The 23324-nt window shown below is 51.2% G+C and overlaps 2 protein-coding genes and 1 non-coding gene across 18 annotated transcripts in view; all 3 read right to left on the minus strand.

Annotated features, from left to right (window-relative positions):
- Positions 1 to 3998, minus strand: part of SDC3 (syndecan 3) — a 38631-nt gene extending 34633 nt beyond the window's left edge. The window contains exons 1-2 of the mRNA XM_066372639.1: positions 3992 to 3998; positions 2859 to 3307 (exon numbers count right to left, since the gene is read on the minus strand). Of these exons, the coding sequence (XP_066228736.1) occupies positions 2859 to 3307; positions 3992 to 3998 (456 nt within the window). The remainder of the gene's footprint in view (positions 1 to 2858; positions 3308 to 3991) is intronic.
- Positions 3999 to 14509: 10511 nt separating this feature from the next.
- PUM1 (pumilio RNA binding family member 1) overlaps positions 14510 to 23324 on the minus strand; it is a 145057-nt gene continuing 136242 nt past the window's right edge. For all 16 annotated transcript variants that reach the window (XM_066375670.1, XM_066375685.1, XM_066375684.1 and 13 more), the window contains 2 exons: positions 19423 to 19615; positions 14510 to 16332 (listed from right to left, as the gene is read on the minus strand). In XM_066375670.1, the coding sequence (XP_066231767.1) occupies positions 16201 to 16332; positions 19423 to 19615 (325 nt within the window). In that variant the 3' untranslated portion in view covers positions 14510 to 16200. The remainder of the gene's footprint in view (positions 16333 to 19422; positions 19616 to 23324) is intronic.
- LOC136401510 (small nucleolar RNA SNORD103/SNORD85) lies at positions 18477 to 18561 on the minus strand. The gene has a single exon (XR_010750543.1). It is a non-coding gene; the product is annotated as a small nucleolar RNA SNORD103/SNORD85 (small nucleolar RNA).

Genomic DNA, 23324 nt, shown 5'->3' on the forward strand with positions numbered 1-23324 from the left:
CACAGAATGGAACCTTGGAAGAGAACATGAAATCAACATTTGTTGAGTGCCTACTATGCACCAGGCATGTGCTAAGAGCTTTACATATTAACCCCTTTTATTCTCATAGTCTCCCAATTTTACAGAGGTGAAAACAAGACACAGAGAAGGTAAGTAACTTTCACAAGGTCACACAGGCACCAAGTAGTGAACTCCCATCACTGGGAGTATTCAAACAAGACTGAGGGGCACCGACCATCCTTTCCAGCCCTGAGCTTCTAAAAGAACACGTTTCAAAGTTCAAATTTCCAGGATTCCCCCTACTCTAAGCCTTTCTGAGTGGTGACTTAGGTACAACAGCTGAGGTGGCCCTGAAGGTCGATGTTCCTCAGTCAGTCGCCTGGTCTCTCAGAAGAGAAGATGTACCGAAGCAGGTCCAGGAGACACACACACACCCCAACTCACCACTCGCAGTATGAATGAGATGTGCTATCCCCACTGAGGTCACTCAGAAAGCTACACACACCACCACCACCACCACCACCACCACACTCCCTTTCAAGTTGGTGGGCAGACCTAGGGGCCCGTCTAGCCCCTCCCCTGCCCTGAGCCAGCCACTCCCCATCCAAGTGTTATCCTCAGAGGACCCCACACGGAGGCCACTCTGGTCCAACTCAGTCCCTCCTCCTGCAGGCTTCGTCCTTTCCCCCTTTTCCTCTGGTGTGGCACTCCTGGCACTGGGCACCACCTATTAACTCTTCGCCTCTGAGGCCAGATGAGGCGATGCCCCTCCTCCACTGCCTGACCCCAGGGAAGGTGGAAGGCCTGGAGAGAGACTCCACCCAACATCTGGAGCCGCATCCCTCCTCTCCTTCAAATCAAGCTCAGCCATACCAGCCTCCAGGCCCAGAGCCCCAGGGTTCTGCTTTACCTGCACGGGGTCTGAATCATACCTCACCTCGCCCGCAGATCCAGGGCACCCTGCCTCACTGAGGCCACCTGTGCACCGGGCCTGTCACCTGGTATGCTCTCAAGTCAATTCCTTCCACCACCTCCTGGGGAATGAATTATTAGCCTTGGTTTATGAATAAGGAACAGCTGCTCAGTGAGGGATTTGACTCGCCCAGGGTCACACAGCTTGAGATTCCTGCTGGATCTCCAAGTTGAAAACATTTTGTCCTGAGCTTTCCATTCATCTATGCACCAAGCATATCCTGAGCTGCTTCTGAGAATGAGCACACATATCCTCTCATTTAACCTTTGAGGAGGGTGTTATTAGCCCCACTTCACAGAGGGTAAAACAGAGGCTCTGACAGGGGACATGATTTGTCAAAGGTCATACCACAAGCCAGTGGCAGGAGCAGGATTTGAACCCAAGGCCATGTTATTTCCAAGACTGATTTCAAAGATGGTCTTCCAGAAGTGTAGCTTAGAAAGTGACCCAGCTGCTAGAAGGGGCAGGGTCTCTGTCCCTCCCAGGGACCTCTTCCGCTCACCCCATCTGGGGGAGAACTGGGGCTGAAGCATCCAGCCACCATGCAGATACTTTGCCTGGCATTCCACACTCCCCTACCCCTGACTCATAGCCCCTAAATGGGGATGACTGGTAAGGACCCATCTGTCCAAGAAGCAACCTCTGAGCCCTGCCTGTCCTCCCATCTTCCAGGCTGGCTGATTGAGCCTCCCGTACCCACGGGCAGTTGCCTGAGAGGCCTGGGAACATTTCAGCAGAGGTCCTGGAAGGAACCAAAAAGGCTGAGCCTAGACGCCCTCAGCTCAGTCCCAGTCTAGGCTTCAGACAGGTACCCATGGGGGGACTCCCTTGGCACCTGAGTCCCTCAAAGTGGGGAGGTGGCCCTTCCTTCACCCTCCTTCTCCTGCTTCCCCTGTTAGAGCCGGGACAGGGCTCAAACCCACAACTGCTGCTGCTACAGTCACTCAAAGGGACACTCAGGAGTCATCTCACACATAAGCCCTTACTTTTAACCACACACACTCAGTCCCTCAGGGGTACATGTCCCATGCACAGTCACCCATGCACCTGCATGCACATGCACATATGCACACACTCCCATGGGTCCAAACACATGCCCACCACAGTCTCCCCCCCACACACACACTCAGCCCTGCAGGCACACACAGCCATGGCCAACAGTCACCCAGCCCAGTCACTGTACACACCATGCACAATGGGTCACCCTCACACGACCGAACACACAGGTAGGAGGATATGGTGGCACTCACCCGTCCCCTTCACCCATACACACACCTCCAGTCTCAGCACCCTTCACTGAAGTGGACATGGAGACACACACACACACACACACACACACACACACACACACACAGAGTCACCCTCACTCACCCCCTCAGGTCACCTTCACACAAGTCACCCTCTATGCCTCCCCTTCTCTGGGCCCCCACCGCCCTCATTTAACCGACCCTGGAATTAAATGCACACCTTCCCACAGAAGGGACAGATTCGGTGCCCTAAAAGTGGCCGCGGTCTGGGCACACCCACGAGCAAAATCCACGTTTACTCCATACCCAAGACACACCCAGCCCTGGCCCCGCGCCCGGCGACCCCCAGCGCACCTGAGGCCCTCTCCACTCCCCTCACCCAGGGCAGGGGACTCCTCTCCGCCCGCGGGGAGGCAGATTCCCGGAGCCACCGGGAAGGGGGGAGCAGTGCTGGCTCCCGCCGGACCTCCCTCTGGGGAGGGGTCGCGAAAGGAAAGGGAACGAGCCCCCAGAAGGCGACCGGTGGCGGGGATGGCCTTCCCGCATCGATGCCACCCCGGGGGTGTCCACGGGGATGGTCCAGGGACGCAGTGGGGGAGGGGACGGGACGGCGAGGGGGTCCGGCGTGCGTCACTCACCCCCGCGGCGCGCCCGGCCAGCAGCAGCAGCAGCAGTGGCGGCAGCAGCAGCCCGCGGGCCCCGGGCCCGGCCGCAACCCCGCTCCCAGCGCCTGCCCCGTGGGCGGCCCCGGCGCGGTGCGGTGGCCCCGGCTTCATGGCGGCGACGGCGGGAGCCTTTGTTCCCGAGGCGCGGCGCGCGGAGCGGCTGCTCGGCGGCGGCACGGCCCGGCAGCTGGACCGACGCGCGGCTGGCTCGGGGCTCCCGGCTCGGCGGCCCGGCTCCGCCTCGCGGCTCCGCGCCCACAGCCGCCGCGCCCGCAGGAAGCGTGCGCCGCCGCCGCCGCCGCCGCCGCCGCCGCCGCCGCCGCCGGGCCGCCCCCAGCGCGGGCGGGGCGGGAGGAGGGGCGGGGCGGGGTCGAGCGCGCCCCCCGCCCAGTGATCCCCGCCCCCTGCGCCCCCTGCCCGGTCTGCACCCCCGGCCTACCGCCGCGTGGGTCCCAGCTCCTCGCCTAGAGCCCGCGCGCCCTTACACCGGCCGTCCCCGCCGCAGTAAGGTCAGCGGGACAGCGCGCTCAGCCGGCTGCTGTGCGACCTGGGACGAGGTCCCTGTCTCGCTGAGCCTTGATCTGGAGAATGAGGATCTCTCAAAACGCGCCTTCTCGGGCTGTCCTTAGGGAAGGAAAGGATCCCGTGTGGGAATGCGGGGGAGGGGGAACGGGCCTGGCTCCTTTGAGGGTCTGAGTAGATAGGTCGCATTTGTGTGATCATTAATAACCTCTCCCTAAGAGCACCGTACACATGGCTCTTCCAGGACCTAACTCACCCCAAAGCCAGGTCATCCAAGCCCACTGGGCATTGATGTCTCCAGGACAGATATGGGCTGAGTGACCTCAGATTAGGTGCTGCCCTTACTAAGCTTCAGTCTCCCTTCTGCACCTGCGGGCTGTTGACTTCTGGGCCCTGTCACTTGATCTGCAGAAGAAAAGCTGAACAGACCTAGAGTGGTGCTGCTTCCCCACCAGCTGTGTGACACTGGGCAAGCAGCCCCACCTCTCTGAGACTCAGATTCCTCAGGTAGACTGGAGACCACCCCACCCCCACCCCCGTGCAGATGGTGTAAGAAACATGTCCCAGAGTGGCCGTCTTTTTACCCTGCATGGTGATCAGGCATATGTCTCTATGCCCATCTGTTGTATGATGCACTTTACTTATTCATTCGAGTTGCCCGCTACTGTGTCCCCAATTCTAGCACAGAGACTGGCACATAGTGGACGCTCAACACAAATGTGTTGACTCAACGAATGTGTTTCCCATTCCCCTGAGCTCACCCCACCCAGGTGTTTTGGGAGAAGAATGAGTGAATATTTATTGAACCCTAAGCATGTGCCAGGTGTAGCACCAAGTCCTTTGTGTGGGTTTTCTGGTTTCATTCTCTCAGCAACTCCATGAAGTAGGTGAGGTCAGTATCTCCACTTCCTTCATGAGAAACTGAGGCCCTGAGGGGGAGGTTAATTGCTAAAGACAGCAGGCTGGAAGTCTCTGCTCTCAGCCTCCCCTCTCCCCATGGCCCTGCACCCAGTACAGGCCCTGCCATCAGGAAATAGGAACTAAATTGAGCTGAATCTGGAACAATTCCTTGAGGAATAGGGAACTGAAACCAGGACAAATGGAGCCGAGAGGGGAGTATGCCAGGGTGGGCCTGGAGGGACAGACTCTGGGGCACCAGCTGTGGTTTGGGGTGTCAGGGGACCCGGACTTGTTCTAAGGGGCCCTCGGAAGGAGGTCCAGAGGACAAACAGCTCAGCATAAGGTGGAGCTGAATTAGCAGATGTTCCTTGGAAGGAAGTGTCCCTAAAGGCTATGTAAGGTCAGGCCAACCACCCTTTGGCAGAGATCCTGGAGAGGAAGGGAGGAAAACTTTCCAACTCTGATATTTAAAATTCTCGAGGAATTCTGAGGTTCCAGCCTTTGGAAATTTGATTCCGAATTTTTTTTTTAGGAATTCTGACCCACAGGCACCTCAGGAAAAGGGATGGAAAGGGGCTGACAGGGCCCAGTGTGTGGGGAGCTGATTCTAGTTGAGGCAGCACAGTTTGGAACTGAAAAGCTCTGATTTAGGGTTGGGCAAATACTTGGGTTCAAACCCCAGTTCTGCCAGTTATGAGCTGTGTGACAGTGGATGAATAACTTTACCTCTCTGAGCCTGTTTTCCAACGGTAATATGGGAATAATGACCACATGGGGTTCATTCATTCATTCTCTAATTATCAACTGAGTGCCTGTGTGTGCCAGGCCCAAAGCAAGATGCCAGCTTTTGAAGATTAAATGGGCTCTTCCCTGCCATTGTCCTGGGGGTTCAGTAAAGGTGGCTGGGATGATGCTTATAAATGAAGGAACCTGGATGTAAGAATAGTCACCTCCCAGAGGGGCTGCCACAGACTTAGGGAATAGACTGGCTCTGAGGAGCTCCCAAAAGGCAGAGTTAGGGCCAAATGTCAACTCAGTGTAAGAAAAAACTGGAATAGTTGGAGCTGGTCAGAGATGGCAGTGGCTACAGTAGAAGGTAGTGAGCACTGTCTTGGCAGGTATGCAAGGCTCAGAAAATTAGCTATCAAGAAGGCCATTAGGACAGTCTCCCTGCACAAGGTGGGCAGTGAGCACTGCCCATTTTTAGGGGTCCCTGCCTGTCCTGAGACTTCTGGGAGCAGTAGCCACTCTTCCCTGACAGAGTGAGGAGAGATGGTGTGGAGAATCTTCGGGCTGGGCAGGCTAGGAGCGCCACCTGCTGTTCCTCAAAGATACTGCTCACAGCCAGAACCAACCCAGATCTGAGCCCCTGAGAGTCTCGTTCTGCCCCTCACCCCCCTACGCCAGCTCTCCTTGGGTTTCACAGATGCACACATTCACCTGCACTCCAGAATTCATACAGTCACCCTCCCCCATGGCTGCTTGGGCATCCCAACCACGTGCTGACATCTCAGGACCTCCGTTCACCTGTAGTCATCGCCCATACAGGCATGCCCTTCTCCTAGCACAACTCCCCCGCCTACTTGGTGCCTCAGGGGAACCTTCCTGACCCCCTTGAGCTGGGCTGGTCCCACCCCTGCCCAGAACCTTAGACAAGCCCCATCCATGCACTCCCCACCCTGCTGATTTTCATATCTTCTGTCTCCCCAGAAGTGTGAGCACAGCATCCCCAAAGGGCAATAATCACAGGACTCAAGCAGAGCTGACGGTATGACAGACCAGGTCACCAGACGTTAGGTGACATGCCCAAGGTCACACAGCTGGTGAGCTGAGATCCTGACCCAGACTCTTCACTCTTACACTAATGCCAGGTCTAGAGGTGTGTCAGGAAGCATTTGATGAATGAGTTTGAGTCAGTGATGGGGTTCACACTGTTGTAGGGACACAGCGAACCCACAGACATATTCAGATGAACCCGGAACCCAGAGAACAGGCAACAGGCACCCCTGGCCACCATGCCTCACCTCCCACCCCACACCATCAGACCTTTCTTTGCCCTGGTGGGCCTCCTGGCTCTAACTGGCGGGGAAAGGGGCCAGGGAAGCCTCAGCCAGCATCTCTGAGCTCCACGCCTGAGACCCTTATGTAGAGTTACATCTCCAGGCTTGGCACACAGTAGGCACTCAGGATTGTTACCTGACTCCGCCTGCCCCCAGAGGTTTGGCTCAGCAGACTGGCTCTTTGGAACTCAACACTGCCATTCAATGGTGGGAGCCAGGGCCTGCTGAGGGCTCCCTCCGCGCCAGGCGCTGTCGTGGCACTCACCAGAAACACTCTCATTCGTCCCTGCCACAGTCCTGCGAGTTGGAAACAACAAACACACTTACTTGCCTCCCAGGGCTGTTGCATTGAGCACCAGATGAGCTAAGGCTCAGGCACCCTTTGAGCAGAGCCTGTCTGGCACACGGTAAGCGCAACGCAGGGGTTCGCTCTTATTCATCCTAGTTTATAGTTGGGGAAAGTGGGGCTCTGAAAAAAGCAGGGTGACTTGCCACAGGTTACATAGCTCACTGGGACCATCCCTTCTGGGCACAGAGGGACATTGTGATCCTAACCGGCCCTCAGCTCAAGGTAATTACAAGCCTTGGAAATGAGTCCCTGTCTCGCCAGGGTCCCCCACCTTCACCCTGCTCCCTCCCAGCTGCCGTCTGTCTCCATCACAACTTCCAGTGTTGCTCAAGATTCAGGGTGGAGCCTGACCTGTGGTGGCTCAGTGGATAAGGCGTCAACCTGGAAACACTGAGGTTGCTGGTTCAAAACCCTGGGCTTGCCTGGTCAAGGCACATATGGGAGTTGATGCTTCCAGCTCCTCCTCCCTTCTTTCTCTCTCTCCCTCTCTCTCCTCTCTCTCCTCTCTAAAAATGAATAAAAAAAAAAAATTAAAAAGAATAAAATCTTACCCTTTAAAAAAAAAAAAAAAAAAAAAAAAAAAAAAAAAAAAAAGATTCAGGGTGGAGGCCAGAGCTGGGCGCGCTTCTGAGAAAGTCTGAGTGAAGGCAATCTTGAGGTCAGTGACCCCAAAACTCAGGAACGGAAAGAGGATTCTGGCAAGAGGGCTCCTGATCTAGAGCCCACAGAGGGAACTTGGGGAGACTCAGGCTGTGTCAGCAAGTAGGGGTCAGTGGCTGGGGCTGCTGCAGGCCAGGACTGGGCCTCCATCTGTGGGGAGCCCCTGCCCACCCTGACTGTGTGAGGGTCTCTCAGGGCCAAGCCCCAGGCTTGTCCAGAGCCCCCCTGTGTACTAGCAAGTCCTTTCAGAATGAGAGTGGGTGACTTCCCCTGAACACAGAACTGTCAGGCATGGGCTCAGAATTTGAACCCAGACCTCTCCTAGGTCTGTGAACTGGAGATTTGCAAACTGTGGTCCCAAATGTTTCCCCAGAGGCTCCTCAGGCCAGGCGTAGGTGAGAGGAAAGGGGCAAGTCAGATTCCCTTTGAGCTGAGTGACCTGTGAGCACAGAGCAAGGCTGGGCAGGGCTGGCTTTGGAGGAGGGAGCAGAGGCTGCAGGGAGGCAGGAATCTTTGTCTAGGTCGGGCCAGGCCCAGTGGCGGGAAGGGGAAGGGGCCTCGGGGAAGAGGGGAGAGCAGGGCTCTGGCACCTCAAGCTGAGTATGATTAAAAATAGGAGTGGGACCCACAGAGTTGGGACCCAGTTTGAGGGCATCACAAATACAGAACTAGGAACAAGGCTTTGGATGGGCTGGGGGAGGGGGGGGGAGGGATGCTACACAGATGTGGGGCCTTGAAGCTTAACCTTCATTAATTTTACTGTAATTTGCCTCTGAATGGGAGCCCACAGCCCAGCCGTATTATAACATCATATTCTACCCTCAACTGAGACCAGTGAAGTCCTAGGGCGGTGGAGAGAGGGTGGGGAGGAGCGGGATGGGGGCTTGGACTGGGCAGGGTGAGCCTCCTGCGTGGCTTTCCGATCCCCGGAAACCAGCAAGTCCTGCCGGAAACCCAAGCAGGACTTGCTAGTACACAGGGGGGCTCCGGACAAGCCTGGGGCTTGGCCCTGAGAGACCCTCACACAGTCAGGGTGGGCAGGGGCTCCCCACAGATGGAGGCCACGTCCTGGCCCGCAGTAGCCCCAGCCACTCACCCCTACTTGCTGACACAGCCTGAGTCTCCCCAAGTTCCCTCTGTGGGCTCTAGATCAGGAGCCCTCTTGCCAGAATCCTCTTTCCGTTCCTGAGTTTTGGGGTCTCTGACCTCAAGATTGCCTTCACTCAGACTTTCTCAGAAGCGCACTCTGAGGGGTTCAGTGTCACAGAGAGAGTCTAGCAAGACTTCAGGGTGGTGGTGGTGACATCTCCACTAAGCCATGACAGGCAGGACTAGGAGAGCGGGTGCTCTGAAGGGGTCACACTGTGGCGGAGTCCTGCTGGGGAAGGTGGGAGCCTCTGGGGACTGGAAACCCAGGCGGGAGGCTCCGGATATCAGGGACCTGGAGGAGGGACTTGTTCACTCTAACCTAATGGACAGAGCAGGTGGGGCCTTGTGTGGTTCTCCACACTTCATCCACTCCATCTGCCCATTTCATGAGAAAACTGAGGCCCCCAAACGGGGAAGAGAGGTTAAAGTCACACTGTACACGACAGAACATGGACACTTTGCTCTTGTCCTGGGGGCTTTCTCTCACCCACCCCTTTCCTCTAGACCAGGGGTCTCCAAACTTTTTACACAGGGGGCCAGTTCACTGTCCCTCAGACCATTGGAGGGCTGCCAAATACAGTGGTCCTCTCACTGACCACCAATGAAAGAGGTGCCCCTTCCAGAAGTGCAGTGGGGGCTGGATAAATGGCCTCAGGGGGCCGTAGTTTGGGGACGCCTGCTAGACCAATTGCCCTATTGTTGGGCAAAACTCAGGGTAAAACCTACCCCTCTACCAAGGCCCTCATTCCACTCTCCCCTGGGGCTGCCCATTCTGGCCAGTTCAAGGTCACAGGAATAGGAAATGGCTGTGTGTGGGGTGGGGGAACCCAGATCCAGGGGTGAGTGTTCACATCTGCCCTCTTCCCTGGGGGGGGGAGCAACACGGATATGGAGGGGATAGAGAGAGAAGGAGAGGGAAAGAGAGAGGAGAGGGACAGGGAGGAGGGCACTGCCGTTCCAGAAGCCAATCCACTAACCCATCCCCCTCTCCCCGTTCCTGGGAATAAATTGCACACTTGGAATCATTTTCCTGGAAGAAAAAAATGCCTTTCTGCAAATATCTTTTCTTTCTCATCTTCATGCTGGGGCTAGAGCAGCCCTGCTGGTGACAACCAAAGAAGGGGTACAGGAGAGTGACCTGGGGGCTCGGGGAGAGACGGTCGGAGGGGCTGGGGAGGCGCCCCGTCCCCCGAGGCCATGGAAGCGGAGGAGCACCTGCCACTGAGATATTGAATGTGTCACGTGGGCTCATTTGGGGTTTTTGAGATTTGTAGAGACCAGCATTCAAACCTCACTCACCCTCCAGGTACCGAGTGCCTGCTATGGGCTGGGCAGGGGCAGATCTAGGTGCCCAGGAAGCAGGAGCCCCAGGGCAGGGGACAAGCTGTACTCACGTGGCACAGGTCCCTACTCTATCCCTCACCATCTGCGTGGCCCTGAGCCGGTGACTTCCCTCGCCCTGGGCCTCCTCTCCTCCTCTGTAAACAGATCAGACCTGGAGGTGAAATGTAATTCCCAGCACCTTGCAGGCGGCCCTGGGACAGGGCCTGGCCGAGGGCAACAGCAGGGAGGGACTCTGCTAGCATGAGCTCTGAGGAGAGGCCTGAGGGACTCTGGAGTCAAATCCTGTGCCTGCCGCTTCCTGGCCAATGACCTGGAACTACTTTCCTCCCACTGACATTGGAGTGAGTGACCATTCCCCCATCCCAGGGTTTGAGGGAGGTGAACCAAGTGACACAGGGCGGGCAGCACTCAGCTCAGGGCAAGACCCACAGTCACACCCCAATTGGCCATTATTTTCCACTCATTCCCTGCTTGGGGCGCTGCAGGTGGGTGGGTCAAGGCACTCGCCACTAAGACAGAGGCTGAGGCACCGCTGGGACAGGATGGCTATGGCCTGCCGGGAGTCCCAGGTCCAGCCTCACCAGTGACCTGCCCCCACCCCGGGCTCCGAGGAACGCCCAGAGTTTCCCAGAGTTCTGGCAAGGGGCAGTTGGTGAGGGTGGGGGTGCCGGGCCAGACACAGGCTCTCCAAGGTCAACATGGACTGGAACAGCAAATGCCCCACAGAAGAAATGAGAAACGGGCCTTCTGATCTACCTGGACAGGCCTGGGCTATCCGAGCGTTTGTGCTGTGTATTTGTTATTGTTGCATAACAAGTTACTCCCAAACACAGCAGCTTAAAACAACAGTAAACACGGAGGATTTCACCCAGCTTCTGCGGGGCAGGAGTTCGGGAACAGCTGAGCCGGGTGGTTCTGCTGGGGAAGGGGGGAACCCTCCCGAGGCTGGAGTCAGGATGTCAGCCAGTCTTTAAAGGCTGTGGGGTGGGGTGGCGATCTCTGCTCCCAAGACGGCAACGATGAGTGGCAAGTTAATGCTGGCTGACAGCAGGCGGCCTCAGTTCCTCCCCAGTGGACCTCTCCACATTTTGTCCTGGAACATGGTCTGGTGATCCTAGAGAGAGCAAGCTGGTGCTCGTGTCTCGTGTGGCCTAGCCTCGTAAGTCACACTCCACCCTTCCACAGTCTCCCCTTGTTTCCGGGTAGCCCCAGTCCACACACAGGAGGGTGAGAACACCAGGAGGCGGGGCCACCTTGGAGGGCCGGTGCCACGTGGTAATCATTTAGTGCATCCGCTTTCGTGCTTAAAAGTCTCCCAGTTTGCAGGATGAGTTAAATAGTCACCCTGGTGAAAATTCTAAGGGTCCCAGCATAGCCGGGGAAAAGGAAAAGCAATAATAATAATAATAATAATAATAATAATAATATGATAATAAGTACTCCTATTTTTGGCTTACTATTTTCCCAGTCTTATGCAGCTGCTTCCAATATGCCCTGTGAAATAAAGGTCACATGGGGCCAGTGAGCTGGGATTTGAAGCTAGGCAGCTATTCGTCATACAAAGCTTGGTGTTTGAAAGCTTGGTGCATAAGCTAGGGATGTGGCCTCACAAAGAGGCACCAGGAACTCAGGTCACATTAACAGAGGCACGGGACTGTCCTCCTCAGCCCCAACCATCTGGCCTCACACTAGTAGCCCTGTGAGGGCAGCGGGGCTGGGCTACCACTCCAGTTGACATTTGGGGAAACTGAGAAGTCAGTGATTTACCAGTGATTTACCAGAGGTAATGGTGGGTCAAAGGCAACGCTAGGAAGCCAGACTGAGTGACTAGCCCTACATGCCCAGGAGCATCTGGGGAGGAAGAAGGGGGAAAGCTTAGTCTTAGGGCAGATGCCGGACCTCTGGTCTCTGGGAAAGCCTTCGCAGCCCTGACCTGGGCTCTCTGAGCCTTTGAGCCTGTACTTCCAGTGCTTTCTTTAGGCAGCAACACCCTCGTGTGGCTATAGCTGGTAACTACATGAAGTCACCGGTCTCCTCTCCCGAAATGCTCCAATCTCGGGTACCTCATGCATCTCTGGAAACCCAACTCCAAAAGGGAGGCCAGTTATTGCTGGGGCTGGTGGAAGCTGGGAAGAGTGAGATGACATGGATACAGCACTGAACTTGGGAGTCAGGACCCTTCAGATAAAATCCTTACTTGGATAATGATTCATTGTGTGGCTTGAGTCTCAAATTCCTCATCAGTAGAATAGACTGGATAACCTCTACCTTCCCTAGCTCTGCCCGGTTTTCGCGAGGACCAAAGGGATCACAGCTGCAAATGTGCTCTGTAAAGCACCAGGGAAAGGATGTAAACACCAGGGAAAGGATGGTTACATAAACCGTGAGGGGTCCGTCCTGAAGGGACTCTGTCAGAGAGAGTCCCAAGAATGCAGGTACTGTTATCAATTTGGTGGCAGCCCAGAACATCACGTCCTTGAGCAGACTTGGTAGCAGTGGGTAATGGCGGCCAGTCCAGTGAGGAAGTGGAGGCTGAGCTGGGTTCAGCCTGCTCCATGGAACTCAATCCTGCAGAGGAGGGGGGTCTGCATCAAGGGGAAAAGCCGCAGGCCCCGAGTCGGTCTGAACCGGCCTTGCATGAGAACTCAGAACCCTGAACCAGTTGCCACCTCTGTGGGATGGGGATAAGCCACCAGGCTCCTTGCAGGGCTCTCGTGAAGGAGGAAAGAACATGGAAGATCCACCTCTCTAGGTGCTGGCACCGAGGCAGTTCAGGATGACTTTTTGTAAACTTCTTCACATACTGGACGAGGACTGTTTTGTTCACCAAAGCCTGTGCAGAGCCATTGGATGAATGATGCTAAAAGTAAAACATAAATACCATTTATGATACCAATGTGCCGGGTACCGTGCTCTACTTGGTAATTTCATCCTCACAAACTCTGACGTAGGTACTATTATTTCCCTCATTTCAGAGAAGGAAACCTGGCCTCAGGAAAGATGATCCAGGTAATAAAAGGCAAGTGAAATTAAAACCTGTATTTATCCGACTGAAAAGCCTCCCCAGGCTTCAAAGACACAGGCTTGAAATAAGAGGGATGAGGGGGTGATCATATTTCTAACCGAGTATCTTGCTTTGTTACCACTTGAAAAAAAAACCCCACAAAAGCAAAACATTTCATTAAATGCTAAGAGTATTAAGGGGATAAACACCCGAGTGTAAGTATATATAACAGTCCAGATGGAAAAGAAGAAAGCCAACACGGGAGTGCCTACTGTGCGCCAGGCACTTGACATTATCCTGCCACAGCTCTAGGAGGAGTGACTCCATCTTGCAGAGGAAACAAGCTCAAACAGGCTCTGCCAAGGTCAAAAGACAGTAGGCAAATGGGAAAGAAACCCAAGCAAGCTCCCACTGTGCCCATTGCCTCTGCAAGCATCTAGCAAAGCCACTATTGAGTAGCCAGGCCTTTCCAAGACGTGATGTGAGAACCACTCCGCAAAGTACTTTCACCTTCGACCCATCCCCAGCAGTTTGGTTAAAGGTGATACACTCAAGTGCACATAGAGTGGTGGGACCCATATTTGAACCCAGCCTGATTCCAGGGCCACAGTTCACAAGCCCCAGCATGCTCTCTGGTGGGCCCACAACCACTACCTCAGCCACTGCAATCAGGTTCCAAACCGGAAGCTGCTATCTCAACTTCCTTTCCCTCCCTTATTCCTGGGAGGTCAGGGCCTGCTAGTGACCATCCCTGAACCTTGGGAGTGGGGACCACGCAGTTCTCTTCTGCAACCGCCCTGAGGTTCCACTTTCAGGTGTGAGGTCGTGTGGCTCCCACCTGTCCTCCAACTCCATAGTTGCCAACACAGACCAATGTTTCAGTGGCAGTTTTGCCAAAGCAGCTCCTGGAGAAATGTCCTGAAGAAGGGAAGGTGGGTGTCCTCAGGCAGAGGTGACAGTCACCTTAGTGACTTAGAGCTTCCTGTACTAAAAGCTGGAAGAGGTTCTCAAGTGGAATAAGATGAGCAAGTGAGGAGACTGGGCAGCCTGGGCTGGCCTCGGGGTGTGGGCAGGCTGAGCCCAGGAACAGTGCAGAGGAAAGGGGCTCAGCAGGGAGGCGTGGCAGGCTGGGCAGCCAACCAGGTGCTTCCCGACAGCCCTGCCTCAGAAAGCTGCCCCAACACTAACTTACCGGGGTGACACTTACTGGTAATTGACTGCATTCTCATCTAGACCCCAGGCTCACAAATGCTGGGGAAGCCAGGAAGGGGCAGTGACAATCATCAGGAGAGAACAGGGCAAACCGCAGGGCACAGGCTTTTTGACAAGGCTCCCTGTGATTAGTGTGCTGACTCCGGGCCCAGGGAGGCAAATATTCTATTTTTCAATAGAAGATGGGAATTTCAATTAATGTGGACTGTCTTGATTTTGAAAGCACTGGGCAGGCTGAACCCTACATCTTTGGGTCAAATTTGGCCAAAGAAGCAGTTTGACACCCCATCCCTATTTCAATTCTCTTCCCTCCTACCCCACATCTTCTCAAAACAAAAAACGAGCAGAAAGAAAGAGGCACAAAGAAAGAAAGGGCTGCTGTCCTGGGGCACTATATTGGGGGAAATAAAGTTAAAGCACAAACTCAGATCCCAAAGTTCTGTATTTTTCAAAATAAAGATCACACATTGTTTAGAGACAATCTACACAAGAGTTACAAAAAATAGTTGCCCAGGCATAAGCATACACAGGTTTGTTAATTATACACATATGGTTACAAGTGTGCTTGCAAAAAAGTTCATTGGAAATATACACAAGGCTCTGGAAATGTACACCGTGTAGTGTTACAATTCTATATTCAAACAAGGAAATTTGACAGTATGTTACATTCACTTACAAGTAGACAAAATGCAAAATACAGTTCATCTTCTGTACAAAAAGGAAGGGCGATTCACACTTTACAAGGTGAGGGGACTCTGATTGTAAGGAAAGCTAGGGCAGGGCTGAACTTTGCACGTCCTTTTGACTGTCACAAAATAAGCAAAACATTACTTTTAGGATTAAAAAAAAACACTACTGTGAACTGAATCATCTTGAATAACATTTAGAAAGGAGCTCACTACAGTCTGACTAGGTGACAAATAAAACCAAGCTATTTTTTTTTTCTTTTTAAACATATAACTAGGCTGTATAAAGAACATGTATTCCTTCAAAAGAAAAAATTTACTTCTGGTTGAAATTACAATTTACAATATACAACACTATATGCTACGACCATAAAAGGTGTGAATATACACTGAATGCACAGGGCTGGCGAGTTCTCTTTTCTTACCAAAAAACGTGTTTATGTTGATTCAAACTTCTCCACATTTACATTACAGGTATACAAATGTACAATTGTACAGTCAAAAGTATGTTCGACTACTAGGGTACATTATAGATACAGATTAGACATCAAAACAAGAAAATACTACAAATTTGTATATATGCAAAGTCTACACCAAGTATACACTATATATTTATAGAAGCAAGACCAAAAGCAGAGTTGGATTTTTTTTCTCATGCTAAATAATCAAGATTTTGCCTTTCAATGTTAACAGAAAAAATCCAACAGGCAGTAAACAATTACCCCGCCCGGCCTTGAAAGACATTCTGGGAGCTCATGTCTCCTCATCACAAAACAGACTGCACCATCTTCTTCAGCATAATAGTCTCCAAAAAAGGCAATTTTTAGAAGTTTCATAAACTTAATGTCATAAAATGAAGCTTTAGCAACTGTGAAACAATTTTCATTTTATATATATATATATTTTATAAACAGCGTTAAATGCCAGTTTGGGGCCATTTAACTAAAATTCAAACTTCTCAGGTTTTTTTGTTTGTTTTCCTTTTTTACTAAAATGAGGTGGGAAAGAGCTATTTGCAAAACTTGCCAGCAAGGCAAATGAGTTAAAAACCTTTTTTCTTTTTTTTTTTAAACTTTTTTTGTTAAACCAACCACCCTGAAAGTTTCCACATGTGGAAAATAGATACAACATTGAACAAAATATGTGGCCTCCCATGTACATTGGTTACCTATGTACAAGTATCCTATACACTGGTAAAACAACAGGGCAATTAGTCAATTAAAAAAAATAATTAGTACATGTTATGCGTAATAAAATTAAATTTACAAAGGCTTTTCCATTTGTGAAGTTGATTCCTTTTTTTGGAGAGGGTAATCCTGGCGATACCATTTACCCATTTCAGATTCTATACTACATTTCTGGTTACTGGCTAGATTTACCAGTTAGCCAGTGAGGTCAGTGGGAATGAGGGGACAGGGGTGACACTGCCTCAGATTATACCATTTGGAGGGCCACAGATGGGCCCTAAGTCGACGCCATTCTTCATGTAGTACTTCTCCAGCTTGGCCAGGATGTGCTTGCCATAGGTATACTTGCGGAGAGTCGCGATGTGGGGCCGGATCTGGGGAGGAAGCACAGTGTGTCACTCACCTGGAAACGGTGGGCAGGCTCCCGGTTGCTCCTAGGCACCGTGGAGCCCATCTAGACTGCACAGCCCACAGCAATACCTTCCACTGGGACAGCCAAAGCCCCTCATTCTAGAGCTGTACTGACCCCACAGATGAGGGGAGGAGCTCCTATCCTGAACGCCGAGGGCTCTGGAGTGGAGGCTGGATGGCCACAGACCATGCCCAGGACAGAGTGCGGAGAAGCTCACCCCGACTGCTGATCACACTGTCACCCCACTACACAGAGCCCTGAGGCACGCTCTCAGCCCTTCCTGCCTCACACAGCCCTTCTTGCCCCACACTTGGCACCTGAGCTCTCCTAGGAGACAGAGTTTCAAGACACCACTGATCCTAAGCTTACCACCTGACCCTGTACTCCAGTTCACAGAGGACCACAGAAAGCTGCAATGACAATAAAAATGACTCACATGAGCCAGGCTTGTTCATTAAGCCTCCTAAGGGACCTGTGATTATCTCCATTTTACTGATGAAAAAGACGAAGGCACAGTGGTGAAGTCGCTCATCCACAGTCAAATGGCTCGGAAGGGTTAACACAGGTATAGGAGCGCAGCTGGCCAGCCACCATTTCTCCCTGCTGTGCTCTCAGGGCTCGGCCTACTGCCCCGTCTCACTCTGCACCCCCCCAAGCCACGCTAGGCTCCGCTGGGCCGCACGCTCCGCCATCCTCCCTCCCTGTGCAGATCCACTTAGAGAAGTCCTGTGCACCCCAGACAACCAGACGGATGCTCCCAGTCTGGAGGCCCCTTCCTCTTCTGTGAGCTCATGGAGTTTCTACATCCGTCAGCTACGGCATGTGACAGTGTGTCCACACCAACGGTGAAGGACCGCGGCGGTCCCCCCCCCCCCCCGCGCCCACACTAGCACTTGCACTCAGCACCCCACATGAGCTCTCTGGGTTGAGAGCTCTGTGAGGACACCAGTGTCTGTGTCCTCACAGGAAGAAAGGGTCATGTGGCCCTAGAAACAGCACTGCACTCCACATCAGCTGTGACATCCTCACCTACAAGCCTATGAGAGAAATACATGTTTGTTTTTGAAATTTATTAATAGTCCTTGGCTCAAATTCTGAGCTGTACGACCCAGACACGTGCCTAACCTCCCTAAACTCGCCCGTAAAAAGGAGTGCAGCACAACTACACTTCCACTTGGGTTGTGTGAGGGCTGTGTGCACGGCTGTTCTCAGCAGTACCAGAAATCCAACCGCTGGCTCTTCACAGTCCTTCCTGGGGCTGGCGGTCTGAGGACCCCACCACCGAGCCTTTACACCGCTCTTCCTCGGGACAGACACACTGATCACCCCTGTGTACACATGTGCATAACACCCTGGCGCTCCATTTTTACTCGATTTGATGGAGGTGAAGTGTGATCACCTGCTCTGCTCTCAACGTCTCCTCTTGCTAAAAAGGACACAGCCTAGCGGTGAAAGAGCTAAAAGCTCTTAGATTTTTAGATTCTTAGGACTCAACTCCCTGAACTAACCAATTCCTAAGCCCCATTCTCTTTGCTTCTTTTCAGTCCCAACGCCACCACCAGCTCCTGGCTCAGCTATTTCAACATCCTCCCCCCAGTCTCCTGGCTGCCTCACCTGCTTCCCATGCTCCATGCTCCTCACCAGCCAGGACAGTTCCCTGAAATGAACCCTGACAGCCCGGTCCCACCCTGAAGAGCCTGCTCCACTTCTACCACACCACACTCCCTTCCGCTGCCAAACCTTCACACCAGCTCTCCCCTGGGTTCCCAGGGCTTTATGCAAACAGCATTCTCCGGCGGAACTTTCTCTGTCCCCCACATTTAGAGAGGCGTCTGCCAGCATTCTGACATGGCCCTCCCCAGTCTGTCCCTGGCCTCACTGTAACCATTTGTGTATAATAATACTGTGGTGCAGCCCTGTTGAAAGGAGGGCTTACTACAGAGTAAGTGTGCTTACAGAGAGTATCTGTTGGATGGCTGAATGAACACGCTTTAAACTTCTGCATATCTATGAGCCTCACAACATAAGGATTTTGGACTCCAAATGCCACAGCCAACACCGATGAGGTGTATCATTTGCTTTGAACTGGAGGTGGTAGGTGCCTCGTCTGGCTCAGAACTCAAGTCCATAACAAAGATTCTCATTACCGAACTTTGTTCTCAGTGAGGGCAAGTGGCTCATCACTGCCAGACCAAGGCCGTCCCCTCCACTGAGAAGGGCTGAGTTCAGAACCCAAAGGCTGAGCGTCCAGATCAGAAGTACCACGAGACTCACAGCACAAACACAGCTGCAGCACACTGGCCTGGGGCTTGATTGGGCTTCCTGGGCCCTGTGGTCTCTGTGGGGCTGGTTGGGACCCACTGGACCTGCTGTGACAGAAGCCGTGGGCCTCAGCAGGTGCTGTCTGGGTCAGGTCGCATTCACAGAACCCAACACTTCAGATGGTTGCCCCTTTTCTCCTGTCTGACTCCTCTTTAGCCTGGTCTTCTCCTCCTGCAAAGCCTCCGCTCAAAGACTCGGGGCACGCACTCTCACCACCCTTCCCATGGCTCTCCCTGCACTGTGCTCTGTGGGCAGGGACCAGTCTCGGTCCTCTCTGTGCTGGTGACTGACACTGAGTGGGCATCAGGTCAGTGCGCCCGGCCAGCCACTGCACTGGGCAGGCACTCATTCAGTAAATGGTGGTGGGGTGAATGAATAAGAGGGAGGAGGGAGAAAAGGAAACAAGGCAAGCAGGTTGATTTGTTGGACTGAGAAGCTGGTCTCCTACGAGTAAATGGATAAAAGCACGGCCTGGAGATCAGGGAGGGAAATCCCTCTCAAGGACTGAGTGTAAGGCTCGTTCACAACAGTGAGCTCTTGGGAAAGGAGAGTGGCAAACATGGGACAATGGCCACACTAGATAAAAGGAAAAGGGAGTACCGCATAAGACATAGTCCAGTGACAAATTCTATAAAGAGAAGCATGCTGTCCACCCTCCTCTGCATTTCAGAAATATGCAGAACCCAAGGCCTGCACTCTCTCTGACTGAGGTGTGCCCGGCCTGGCCTACCTTATGCATGACAATCTTTCGCTGGGCTGGCTCTGCCACATCAATCATCTTCTGGACCACGTAGTTGGCGTACTGGTCCTTCATCATGGTGTATAAGGCACTGTGGGGACCATCATTCATGGTGCATACCTCATCGATAAGCACAGCACGCTCTGTACGGGAGGCATGGGTGACACACTTCTCCACAACATTGCTGTAATGAGACAAATCCAAGGGCAACTCTTAGAAAAAGGGACCAAGTGCTTGTCCAGCCTCTGCCCTGACCTCAGCTACAGCAGCAAGAGATCTTAACGTTTCTGGAACATTGATTCAGCTACTGTGTGGCTCCGAGACTCTCCACCTTTGCCATCTGTGGCTTCCAATGGAAACCGTGGCCAAGACCAGGTCATGAGGGATAATAGAGCCAACTCTCTAATAGATGTGGGTAACAAATCCAGGTAAGTGAGGAAACTTAGACACAAGGTTCACAACACTGATTAGTAGCCGAACTACTCAATGAACATAATTTCAACATGAATCAAAATCTATCTTCACTTCTTGGGAATACTGAGGGTAGAAACAAGTTTTACTTATGTCCATCTCCCCAGGCTTAAGCTCAGAGCTCAACACTTCAAAGAGGCTCTATAGACATACTGAGTGGAGGAACATAACAAATCTGGTGAGCTAACCTATCACATCCAGTTCAGACAACAGCTTCTCACAACTGATACAGTAATATAGAAAAACATTTTCTGCACCTTCCTTCTATAATGATGCAATTCTAGCATGAGTCAAAGGCGTGGCACTGTGGAAATTAATCTCCTAACAGCCACTGGCTTCTCCCTTAGCAGAAAAGGGACTTAAGATACTACTGGTGCCTGACCAGGTGGTGGCGCAGTGGATAGAGTGTCGGACTGGGATGCGGAGGACCCAGGTTTGAGACCCCGAGGTCACCAACTTGAGCGCGGGCTCATCTGGCGTGAGCAAAAAAGCTCAGCAGCTTGGACCCAAGGTCGCTGGCTCGAGCAAGGGGTTACTCGGTCTGCTGAAGGCCCACGGTCAAGGCACATATGAGAAAGCAATCAATGAACAACTAAGGTGTTGCAACGAAAAACTGATGATTGATGCTTCTCATCTCTCTCCGTTCCTGTCTGTCTGTCCCTGTCTATCCCTCTCTCTGATTCTCTCTCTGTCCCTGTAAAAAAAAAAAAAAAAAAAAAAGATACTACTGGGCAGGTTCAGAGAGCACCAAGCCAGACACAATCTCCAAGTGTTCGGACAAAGGACTCAACACATTTCATGACTGCTTGGTGGGTGTATCTTCATCCACACCAGGCCTACTTTTCCTACAAAGTGATGAGGATGAGAACATGACTTTCTGCTAAATGGATTGGGGACAGGAAACACATTCTTCTGGGCAGAGGACTCAATCCTCAGCACTGTCTTTCAAGAAAGCAGGCAGGGAGATCAGCTACCACTATGGGATCCTACTTGGCGAAGGCTTCCACCTTAATACAAAATCGAGATCATTTCAGTCTTTAAAATTTATTCTAGTATTTCTGAAACACCAGTTCCCAACCCATTTGTGGGGATAAAATCAACTTAGTGATCTGTGACCAGCTTTATTTAAAAAAATGGAACATAGTGGTATCAGAATCAATCATGGGCAAAATAGCTTCAATTACATGTGTGCGCACGTGCCTGTGCACGCAGAGTCGATGAAAAAGTTACTTTGTATTCTGAGTCACCACCAAAAATGTCAGAACAGTACTACTTTATTTTTTGGTTTATTCTTATTGACCTCTTTCCAATTTTAATCGTTCTTTCTACTATTATTTCTAATTTGTTCTTAAGGACATACAGTGAATTTTATTTCAGATGATATTTTTCTATTCTAGAATTTCCATTTTATTCTTCTTATAATAAATTCATTACCAGCATATTTTCCTTTATGTACTTCAGTATAACTGAAATAGCTACTTTAAAAGCCTACTCTACTACCTCCAACATCTCAGTGGTCTGGGTGGGGTTTTTTGTTGTTTTTGTTTGTTTTTTCGTTTTCTATTTTTCTTTCTTGTTGAGTACAGGTCACATTTTCCTGTTATCTAGACACAGAAAATGATATACTGAAGAAACTGAGTTCTGATATGTTCTTCAAAAAACTATTACCCTCCCAAACCCCGTTTCTACTGTAGCTAAGTTGACTGGCTCAGACTGCAAACCTTTCCTGTGCAACAGGCAGCAGGTAAAACTTTGGTGCATTTTTTTCAGCCCTAGTTGGGCTGCCTGGAGTGGGTCCCATACCAATGTGATTTTAGGGTCAACCAGATATTTGGGAAGGTTAAATACAGGCCTCGCCCTCCATGGTTCTTTTCCTTTCCTTGGCATTCTGTCATGTTCATTATGCCAGGAGTGCCCCAAACTCTGCCTTCCGGAAACACTGGAGATTTTCTAGCCTAACTTAGGAGCCCAGCCTGGAGCAGACTGGGAAGGGCCTACAGGCTAAAACCATTAAAAATAGAAAATTTTCTAATTACAGTCAACAATACTATATTATAAACTTCAAAGCTGCTAAGAGACTAGATCATAACGTTTCCCAACATAAAAAAGATAATTATGTGACATAATAAAGGTGTTAGCTAATGTAACTGTAGAAATCACAGTGCACTTTACAAATGTACAATATCAAACCAACACACTGTACACCTAAAAGATGTACACTGTTATATGTAAACTGTATTTCAATACAATAAAAAAATCTAAGTGGGGGGAGGGCAATTTCCCCAGTGAAATTACCTTCTCCCAAGTATCAACAGTCCCTCTCTTGGTTACTCTCTAATGCCTTCAGATAGTTTGCTGGCTTTTTGTCCACAATTTATAATTGTTCTCCGTGGGACAAGAGAGCCCACAGTAGTTACTTGGTCATTACCTGACCACAAGTCTACTATAATATTAACACTGATGCTATATCCTAGAGTAAGATATTAAATACAATGAATAAAAAAGTAAACAGGACAAGTAAGTGACCCAAAGAAGAGACGTAAGAGATTCTGACCCCTGGACCCTGGTCCTGGGTAGAAACAAACAAATGAAAAGCAACGTAAGGTCTAAGAGATGACCTGTGATATGATCAGGCTATTGAGACACTAGACTTATGGGGGCTTTTATTTATTATCTCCATTTTCCATGCTATGATGTTATAAGATTATGTGAACTAAAACAATTTAAAACATCAAGATTATATGAGTCACACATGCCCTGAAATTTATTCTAAAAAACAGAGAAGAAAAATATTCCAAAAACATCAAGTACTCTGTTATGTGTATGGTAGGACATGCAGATCTATTAGAAGACTATACCTCTAACCTACTGGAGGGCCATCAATTTCTTCTCCAACTGCTACTACTTAGAAGTTACCTAAAACATCTTTCACAACCTGCAAACACCTAGTGCATTCCTGAGCTGGAACAATATGAAGACTGAAAAAGACATTCTAAGAACACAGAGTCCTAGACACAGAAACATACACTGCCTCTTCATTCAGGAGCCAAGTAGGAAACTGAGTAAAAAATATTCCACAGTTCCAAAAAAATAAGTTAATGAAATGTTCAGTTTATCAAAGTACCTACTTTTTTTTTTTTTATAAGAAGTTCATTTATGTATCTGTGAACAGATGGGCTGAGACCCTAGTGGCATTAATCAAAAGTTTTATTCTTTAGAAATATATTCTCAGGTTTCAGCCTGATCAGGCAGTGGCACAGTGGATATAGCGTCAGACTAGGATGCAGAGGGCCCAGGTTCAAGACCCCGAGGTCACTAGCTTGAGCGCAGGCTCATCTGGCTTGAGCAAAAAGCTCACCAGCTTGGACCCAGGGTTGCTGGCTTGAACAAGGGGTTACTTGGTCTGCTGAAGGCCTGCGGTC

The sequence above is a fragment of the Saccopteryx leptura genome, chromosome 3 (assembly GCF_036850995.1).
Source record: "Saccopteryx leptura isolate mSacLep1 chromosome 3, mSacLep1_pri_phased_curated, whole genome shotgun sequence".
NCBI lineage: Eukaryota > Metazoa > Chordata > Mammalia > Chiroptera > Emballonuridae > Saccopteryx > Saccopteryx leptura.